The 9,946-nt window shown below is 47.7% G+C and overlaps 1 protein-coding gene across 1 annotated transcript in view; it reads left to right on the forward strand.

Moving 5' to 3' along the window:
• ODAD1 (outer dynein arm docking complex subunit 1) overlaps positions 1-6,342 on the forward strand; it is a 24,093-nt gene extending 17,751 nt beyond the window's left edge. Inside the window, exons 11-14 of the mRNA XM_004381840.3 lie at positions 1,054-1,217; positions 1,305-1,408; positions 5,649-5,727; positions 5,812-6,342. Of these exons, the coding sequence (XP_004381897.1) occupies positions 1,054-1,217; positions 1,305-1,408; positions 5,649-5,727; positions 5,812-6,342 (878 nt within the window). The remainder of the gene's footprint in view (positions 1-1,053; positions 1,218-1,304; positions 1,409-5,648; positions 5,728-5,811) is intronic.
• Positions 6,343-9,946: the final 3,604 nt, after the last annotated feature.

Consider the following 9,946-nt stretch of genomic DNA (forward strand, 5'->3'; position numbering starts at 1 on the left):
TTTTTCTCTGAATTTGCAAACACACACACATACTTACAGAAAATTTATAATTTTTTTATTGTGGTGAAAATATACACAACAAAACATACACCAATTCAATAATTTCTACAGTACAATTTAGTGACCTTGATTTCATTTGTTCAAGTTGTGCAACCATTCTTGCTATCCTTTTCTGAATTATTCCACCGCCACTGACGTAAACTCCCTGCCCCCTAAGCACAAACTCCCCTCTTCTCCCTCCCTCCCACCCGTGGTAACCACTAATAATCTTTGGTTTCTAAGTATTTGCTTATTTCATATAAGTGAGATCATACAGTATTTGTCCTTTTGTGACTGACTAATTTTGCTCCGAGGAGCCCTGGTGGCTCAGTGGTTAAGTGCTCGGCTGCTAACTGAAAGGTCGGTGGTTCGAACCCCAGTGGCTCTGCAGGAGAAAGATGTGGCACAGTCTGCTCCCGTGAAAATTGCAGCTTTGGAAACCATATGGGGCAGTTCTACTCTGGGGTCACTATGAGTTGGAATTGACTTGATGGCACTGGGTTTTAATTTTGTTTAGTGTGATGGTTTCAAGGTTCATCCATGTCATAGCATGTATCAGGACTTTATTTCTCTTTCTGGCTGAGAAACATTCTATTGTATGTATTTACCACATCTGGTTGATCCATTCGTCTGTTGATGGGCATTTAGGTTGTTTCCACCTTTTGGCTATTGTGAAAAGTGCTGCAATGAACACTGGTGTACATATGTCTGTTCACGTTGCTGCTTTCAGGTCTCTTGGGTATATACCTAGGAGTGGAATTGCTGGGTCATATGGTAGCTCTATGTTTAACTTTTTGAGAAACCGTCAAACTGTTTTCCACAGTGACCATACCATTTGGCATTCCTACCAGCAGCAGATGAGGGTTCTGATTTTTCCACGTCTTCACCAACATTCTGTCTTTGAGCTTTGGTTCCTGTCCTCATAGAATGGGGCACTGGGGTTTGAGCAGGGGAGGACTGGCACCCAGTGGGCACCGGGTCTGTGACAGCTGTCCCCCCCGCCCCCATGCCCAGAGCTCCAGCAACTCTTCACCCAGGCCCGCTGCGACAGCACCATCATTGACGACCTCCTCGGGGTCAAGCCACAGATGAGAGACCGGGACATAGGCCTGTTCCTGGGCCTCATCGAGAAAAGGGTGGTGGAGCTCCTGACGGTGCAGGCCTTCCTCGACTCCAGGGTGGGTAGGCGGGTGGGGGCCTGGGCATTGGAGGCTGCAGCCTGAGGGATGGGCTGGAGGTGACCACTGGGCTTCTCCCCTCTCCAGAGCTACACCTCCTCCAGCTTGAGCCGTGCTGCCCTCATGGTGCTGGGCCAAAGTCCGGATGATCTTCGGAAGAAGTTGGCCCCACCTCAGCTCCCTGACAACCTGTGAGCAACGGGACGAGGCCCAGGAGGGAGGAGGAGGGGGCAGGAGAGTCCAGGAGGCAGATGGCACGCATGGCAGTGGAAGGGTCTTGGGGGCTCTGGGGTACCAGAGGGTGGGCAGGCCCTGGGGGCATTGGCTGGGAGAGTGGGTTCTTTGGGGAACAAGAGGGAGTTCCCCCATCTAGGGGACTGTCTTAGTTTGGGTTCTCTAGAGGAGCAAAATGCATGAGACATACATATATGAACCCTGGTGGTACAGTGGTTAAGCGCTCAGCTGAAAGGTCAGCTGTTTGAATCCACCAGCTGCTCCAAGGGAGAAATATATGGCACTCTGCTTCCGTAAAGATTACAGCCTTGGAAACCCTGTGGGGAAGTTCTATTCTGTCCTATAGGGTCACTATAAGTCAGAATCGACTCGATGGCAACGAGTTTTATACATATATATACATATATATACATACACACACATACATATACATATATGTATGTACATACACATACATATATATGTGTATATATGTGTGTGTGTGTATATATATGCAAGTATACACATATATACATACACATATGTACACACACACACATATAGAGAGAGAGAAAGAAGGAGCCCTGGTGGCACAACAGTTAAACACTTGACTGCTAACCGAAAGGTTGGAGGTTCGAAACCACCTAGTGGCTCTGCAGAAGAAAGACCTGGAGATCTGCTCCCATAAAGATTACAGCCTAGAAAACCCTATGGGGTAGTTCTACTCTGTCACATGGAGTCGCCATGAGTCAAAATTGACTCAACAGCACCTAACAACACACACACACACACACACACACACACACACACAATGTATGTGTATATGTATATATATAATGTATATACATACACACATCTATTTATGTATCTGTCTATAGAGAGAGAGATTGAAGTATCAAGGGTTTGGCTCATACAGTTGTGGAGCTCACAGGTCCAAAATCCATAGATCAAGTGGCAGGCTGGAGACTTCCACAGGCTTGTGTCCCAACAACTAGAGGTCAGGTGATGAAAAGAGTACGGAGTGGAGAGACTGAGCTTTGCCAGAACATGTGCTTGTATTCTGGTGGCAGGCCACACCTCCAAGGAAACTCCCCTTTTAACTGATTGGCTGATCACATCAGAATACATCATGGAAAGTGATTACATTACATTACAGGACATTACATTACGTTATATTACATACATTACATTACACTACATTACATTGTTTGATAATTTCCTCATTCTGTTGGATCACCTTTCTTTGTAATGGACACAGATATGGATCTCCTCCAGTCGGTTGGCCAGGTAACCGTCTTCCAAATTTCTTGGCATCGGAGAGTGAGCACTTCCAGCACTGCATCTGTTTGTTGAAACATCTCAGTTGGTATTCCGTCCTGGAGCCTTGTTTTTCACCATTGTCTCCAGTGCACCTTGGACTCCTTCCTTCAGTACCATTGGTTCTTGATCATATGCTACTTCCTGAAACGACTGAAGGTCAACCAATTCTTTTTGGTATAGTGACTCTGTATTCCTTTCAACTTCTTTTGATGCTTCCTGTGTCGTTTAATATTTTCCCTGTAGAATTCTTCAGTATTGCAACCTGAGGCTTGAATTTTTTTCTTCAGTTCTTTCAGCTTGAGAAATGTCAAGTGTATTCTTCCCTTTTGGTTTTGTAACTCCAGGTCTTCGCACATATCATTATAATAGTTTGTTTTCACCAGGCACCATTTGAAATGTTCTTTTCAGCTCTTTTACTTCATCATTTCTTCCAGAAATTATTGAACAATATAATTAATATCACACACAAGTAAAATTTTTCTAAGGGTCATTCAAAAGTGGTTGCAACAGTACATCAGTAGGGAACTGCCAGAAATTCAAGCTGGATTCAGAAGAGGACATGGAATGAGGGATATCATTGCTTATGTCAGATGGATCTTGGCTAAAAGCAGAGAATACCAGAAAGGTATCTACCTGTGTTTTATTGATTATGCAAAGGAATTCAACCATGTGGATCATAACAAATTATGGATAACATTGTAAAGAATGTGAATTTCAGAACACTTAATTGTACTCATGAGGAACCTGTACGTGGACCAAGAGACAGTTGTTTGAACAGAACAAGGGGATACTGTGTGGTTTAAAGTCAGGAGAGGTGTGCGTCAGGGTTGTATCCATTCACCATACTTATTCAATCTATGCACTGAGCAAGTAATCTGAGAAACTGGGCTATGTGAAGAAGAATGCAGCATCAGGATTGGAGGAAAACTCATTAACAACCTGCAATATGCAGATGACACAACCTTGCTTGCTCAAAGTGAAGTGGACTTGAAGCACTTACTGATGAAGATCAAAGACCACAGCTTTCAGTATAGATTGCACCTCAACATAAAACAAAAATCCTCACAGCTGTACCAGTAAGCAACATCATAATAAATGGAGAATAGGTTGACGTTGTCAAGGATTTCATTTTGCTTGGATCCACAGTCAACACCCATGAAACCAGCAGTCAAGAAATCAAATGACACATTGCATTGGGCAAACCAAACCAAACCTGTTGCCGTTGAGTTGATTCCAACTCATAGCGACCCTACAGGACAGAGGAGAACTGCCCCATAGGATTTCCAAGGAGCAACTGGCGGATTTGAACTGCTGACCTTCTGGTTAGCAGTCAAGCTCTTTACCACTGCGCCACCAGGGTTCCCTTAGTTATCTAGTGCTGCTAAAACAGAAATACCACAAGTGGATGGCTTTAACAAATAGAAATTTATTCTTTCACAGTCTAGGAGGCTAAAAGTACAAATCCAGGGCATCGGCTCTAGGGGAAGGCTTTCCCTGTCTGCTCTGGAGGAAGGTCCTTGTCATCAATCTTTTCCTGGTCTAGGAGCTTCTCAGCACAGGAACATCGAGTCCAAAGGATTAGCTCTGCTCCCGGCGTTGCTTTTTTGGTGGTATGAGGGGTCCACCTGTCTATTGGCTCGCTTCTCTCTTTTGTATCTCAAAAGAGATTGACTAAAGTCACAACCTAATCTTGTAGATTGAGTCCTGCCTCATTAACATAACTGCCTCTAATCCTGCATCATTAACATCATAGAGGTTAGGATTTACAACACGTAGGAAAATCACATCAGATAACAAAATGGTGGACAGTCACATAATGCTAGGAATCATGGCATAGCCAAGTTGACACACATTTTTGGGGGACACAGTTCAATCCATAACAACCTTTAAAGTGTGCAAAAGCAAACGTGTCATTTTGAGGACTAAGGTGTGTGCCTGACCCAAGCCATGATATTTTCAGTCGCCTCATATGCATGCGAAAGCTGGACAATAAATAAGACTGAAGAAGAATTGACGAATTTGAATTGTGGTGGTGGTGAAGAATATTGAATATACCATGGACTGCCAGAAGAATGAACAAATCTGCCTTGGGAGAAGTACAGCCAGAATGCCCCTTAGAAGCAAGGGTGGCTTCTGAGGACTTTGTCTCACGTATTTTGGACACGTCATCAGGAGGGACCAGTTCCTTGAGAAGGATATCATGCTTGGTAAAGTAGAGGATCAGTGAAGAAGAGGAAGACCCTCAATGAGATGGATTGACACGGTGGCTGCAACAATGGGCTCAAGCATAACAACGATTGTGAGGCTGGCACAGGACTGGGCAGTGTTTTATTCTGTTGTACGTAGGGGCGCTATGGGTTGGAACTTACGATGACACCTAACAACGACAACATTACATTACATACATTACATTACATCACACTACATTATACTATATACCTTACATTACACTATATACGTTACATTACATGACATACTCTATCAAAAAAACAAAAACAAAAACCAAACCCGTTGCTGTCGAGTCAATTCCGACTCACAGCTACCCTATAGGACAGAGTAGAACTGCCCCATATGGTTTCCAAGGAACAGCTGGTGAATTCGAACTGCTAACCTTTTGGTTAGCAGCCGAGCTCTTAACTACTGTGCCACCATTGCTCCTTATACACACTACATTGCATATATTATGTACATATATTACATTACATACGTTACCCAACAGCACCCAGTCCAGTGTCTGCTGAACCATTGAGAATCCTAGCTTCGCCAAGGTGACACAACATTAGCCATCATCTGTTGGCTTGGGAAGATGGGGTTCTGGTAGACCAGAGTGAGGGAGGGCAGCCATCTGCCTTTCATAGTTCAAAAAGTCCAGTCTCTTCCTGTCTCCCGCCACCCTAGAGAAGACCCCCCAGGTTTTGAGAGCAAAGACAACTATCCTTTGAGCAAGGAGGAGCTGCTGAGCCAGGTGGTGAAGTCGGTGAGCATGGGAGCTTGTTGGGTGTGGGGGGGACCCCAGCCCCCCTGGAAGCCTGACTTGTCCCTCCCCACCCCCGTCGCCCAGCTGGAGGCCCGGGAGCAGGCCCGGGAACAGCATCAGAAGGAGCTGGCTGAGGTGGCGCGCAAGGCCGACAGCAGCCCGAATGGGGGCTTCATGGGCGCCCAGGGGGCCAGCTCGGCCACGGTCCTGGAGAGCACGCGGAGCGCCAGTGGCGTCCCCGGCTCCATCCTGAGCCACAGAACAAACGGCATCCTGACGTCTAGCGGGGGCCGGGCCACCGGCTCCAATGTTGGCCACGTCACCTTCGGCATCCCCAGCTCTAGTGGGGGCCACGAGTCCAACCACGCCACCTATGGGGACCCCGGCTCCACCAGCTCCAGCGCGAGCCACGCTACCTTCCGGCCGGTCAGCTCCGAGAGCTACCCGGCCTCTACCGGGTATCAGGAGTCCAGCGGAGGCCAGGAAGGCGCTGGGGGCGCAGAGAGCCGAGGCGCAGGGTCGGAGTCAAGCGGAGGCCCAGTCTCAAGCACGGGCCCTGCTTCCAGCACCGGCGCCAGCTCCACCACCAGCAAAGACTACCGGGGCTACTACTAGGGGCCCCGGCTTCCCCTATCCTGGCCCTGGCTCCTTGCAGGGGCCTCTCTGGGTCTCTGCCTCCCTATCTTTCCCTCCCAGTCCCTCTCTCCATCTCCTTCCGCCGTCACTGCGCCCCTGTATCTGTTTCCCTCTGCCCTTCACCATCCCTTTTCATCTTTATCTCCGGGGCCCTTCCTCCTCTCCCAAGCCCGTTTTGGTTTCCGATTCAGCATCTTTCCGCTGTCTTGTCTCCACAATCCATCTCCCCATCGCTCAGTCTCCTTCTTCATCCCCTTAACCCCTGTTTATCCTCCCACCTCCTCTCTCTGCGTCCCCGTTTGTCTCTCCGTCTCCTTGGCCCCATCTCCTAGGCCCCATCCCCTAGGCTCTCCTCACATCTCACGCCCGTGTCTCTGTAGCTCCTCATTCCTCATGCCCCCACGCAAGGATTCCCCCAGTCCTGAGCAGTAGGGAGGAATCAGGACCAAGATGTCAGGTCCAGCAGGAGCTGTGACCACAGGAAATAAAGGGCAGAGCCTGACTTTTCTCCCAGCCTGATTACAAGTGTGTGTGTGATGGGTGAGCTCGAGACATGGCGATTTCTCTACCTCCAGCCCAGGGGGAGGTGTATTTTCTGCTAGTCATGCATTCATGAACTCCCTGGGTGACGCAAATTGTTAAGCGCTTGGCTGCTAACGGAAAGGTTGGCGGTTTGAGTCCACCCAGAGGTGCCTCGGAAGAAAGGCCTGGCGATCTACTTCCAGAAAAGAAAATCAGCCACTGAGAACCCTATGGAGTGCAGTTCTACTCTGCACACATGGGGTCTCCATGAGTTGGAAAAGACTCAACACAACTAACAACTAACCTAAAGTTTGGAGGTTTGAACCCACCCAGAAGCGCTATGGAAGAAAGGCCTGGTGATCTGCTTCCATAAAGATTACAGCCAAGAAAACCCTACAGAACAGTTCTACTCTAACACATGGGGTTGCCATGAGTTGGAAATGACTCAACAGCAATGTTTTCTTTTTAATTCATTCATTCATAACGTCCCTGGATGGCACAAATAGTTAGATGTTCACCTGCTAACTAAAAGGTTGGAAGTTCAAGTCCAACCAGAGGCATCTCAGAAGAAAGGCCTGGTGATCTGCTTCTGAAAAAAATCAGCCACTGAAAACCCTACGGAGAACAGTTCTACTCTGAAACACATGGGGTTGCTGTAAGTCAAAGCTGACTTGATGGCAACTGATATTCATTTGTTCATTTTTTGAGACCTCCACATTTGGGCTCTACTGGGACTGTACCAGCCAGGGCAGACTGGGTTATGCTGCAGTAGCAAACAGCCCCTGAATCCCAGTGGCCTAATGCAACACAGGTTTATTTCTCTCCACCGCTACTGGTCTATTGTGAGTCAGCTAAGGGCCCTGCTCCACACCATCCTTGTGACCCAGGCCAATGGGACAGCCACTGCCTGGAGTGTTGCCAATCTCTGGCACTAAGAGAGAAAATGGCAATGCATGTATGGACTCTGAAAGCTTCTACCCGGGTGATACATGTCCCTTCCACTTGGCGCAAATGAGTCACTTGGCCACAAAGTGGGGTGAGTGGGAAGTGCAATCTTTCTGTGTGTCTGGAAGGAGAGAGAGAGGAAGGGATATTTGTGGACAGCTCTAATGGCCTGCCACAGCATCACAGAGATAAAGCAGACCGTGTCCCCATCCTGGAGTCCCTGGGTGGCCCAAACAATTAAGCGTTCAACTACTAACTGAAAGGTTGGCAGTTCGAACCCACCCTAGAGGTGCCTTGGAAGAAAGGCCTGGCGATCTGCTTCCGAAAAGTCACAGCCTTGAAAACCCTAGGGAGCACAGTTCTACTCTGCACACGTAGGGTCACCACGAGTAAGAATGGACTCAACAGCATTTGGTTTGGTTTTTGGTTTAGACCAGCATTTAATAATAGGAATAGAATAGAATAAAAAGTATCATGTAGTACAGGGTGGTGTTATTTTATGAAAGTATCTAGATGCCCTAGGAACCCTGGTGGAGCAATGGTGAAGCGGTTGGGTGCTAACTGAAAGGTTGGTGGTTCAAACCAACCCAGCGGCTCGCCATAGAAAGACCAGACGATCTGCTCCAGTAAAGAGTACAGCTAGAAAACCCTGTGGGGCAGTTAGTTCTAGTCTATCATATGGGGTCGTTAAGAGTTGGAATCAACTCGGCGGCATCAAACAACATGTAGATGATGCTAAATGATTTCTTACTATGCCTCGTGGTCAGCAAAGTTTTAAAGCTACTGGTAGACGGTCCTCAGCGTCCTTACATTGATTTCCAAACAACTGCCCATTAGCACACTCGATAGCACCCCCTTTTAGACGCGGAATCCCATCTTGCCCAGATAAAAACATTTTTGGGCTCTCCCCACAGCGCTGTCATAGCAGGATTCCGCTCCAGGTGGCGCTAGCGCGCTACTGTGAGTGCGTTTTGCTCCATCCTCGACCCAGACTGGTGGGAACCTGTGAGTTATTTCGGTCACATGTCAGCGCGAGGACGCTGTTTGCTGGGAACAGAAGCTCTGACCACGAATATAGTCCCCAGAGCAGAGCGCTGCAGGAGAGCTCAGGCTGCCAAAAGAGGTGTTGTTATCGGAAGTCTTCCTTCCTACCTTCCTACCTCCGTCCCTGCCACCCTTCCTTCTTCTTTCCTCCCTCCCTCCCTCCCTTCCTTCCTTCTTCATCCCTTCCTTGCTTCCTTCCTTCCTTCTTCATTCCACAAATTGTTCATTAAACGTCTGCTGTGGACCAGATGGGTCCCCTCTTCTGGAGCTCACCTCCTCGTTGTGGAGGGTGGAGCATAAACCAGATTCCCGGCGCCTCATGTGGAGGCCTCGCGGCCGGTGCTGAAGAGCCACGGCTCTGGGACAGGCAACTCCAGGGGTAGGGGTGGGGGGTGGGGGGGAGAGTGTCATATCCCTACTACCTGCCGGATGTGTGACTTTGGGCCACTTGCTTAGCCTCTCTGTGCCTCAGTTTCCCCTGCTATAAAATGAGAAACAATATCAGCACCTATTTCATAGGGCTCTTATGAGTCTTAAAAGAGTTAATACCTATATAGCACTAAGAAAGGGGGCCTGTTGTTGTTGCTAGGTATTGCTGACTCGGTTCCGACTCATAGCGACCCGGTGTACAACAGAACGAAACACTGCCCAGTCCTGTGCTATCCTCAGAATCGTTGTCATGCTTGAGCCCATCGTTGCAGCCACTTGTCAATCCATCTGGTTGAGGGTCTTCCTGTTTTTTTGCAGAGCCTCTACTTTACCAAGCAAGAAAGGGGGCCTAGCATATGTTTATTCAATCAATTGTTAGAAGTTTCCACTTTATGGACTGCCAGTCTAACTGCCTCCATGAACTACTTAATATCTCCTTTGCCATGAGACCAGAAAAATGGGATGGTGCCTGGCTACCATTTCTGAACTTAAAAAAAAAATGTACAATTTATTTTATTTACTTTTTTTTGTTGTTGAGAATATACACAGCAAGAACATACACCAATTCAACATTTTCGACTTCCACAATTCAGTGACATTGACTACATTCTTCAAGTTGTGCGACCATTCTCACCCTCCTTTT

The sequence above is a fragment of the Trichechus manatus genome, unplaced genomic scaffold, assembly GCF_000243295.1.
Source record: "Trichechus manatus latirostris isolate Lorelei unplaced genomic scaffold, TriManLat1.0 scaffold00087, whole genome shotgun sequence".
In the NCBI taxonomy this organism is placed as follows: Eukaryota; Metazoa; Chordata; class Mammalia; order Sirenia; family Trichechidae; genus Trichechus; species Trichechus manatus.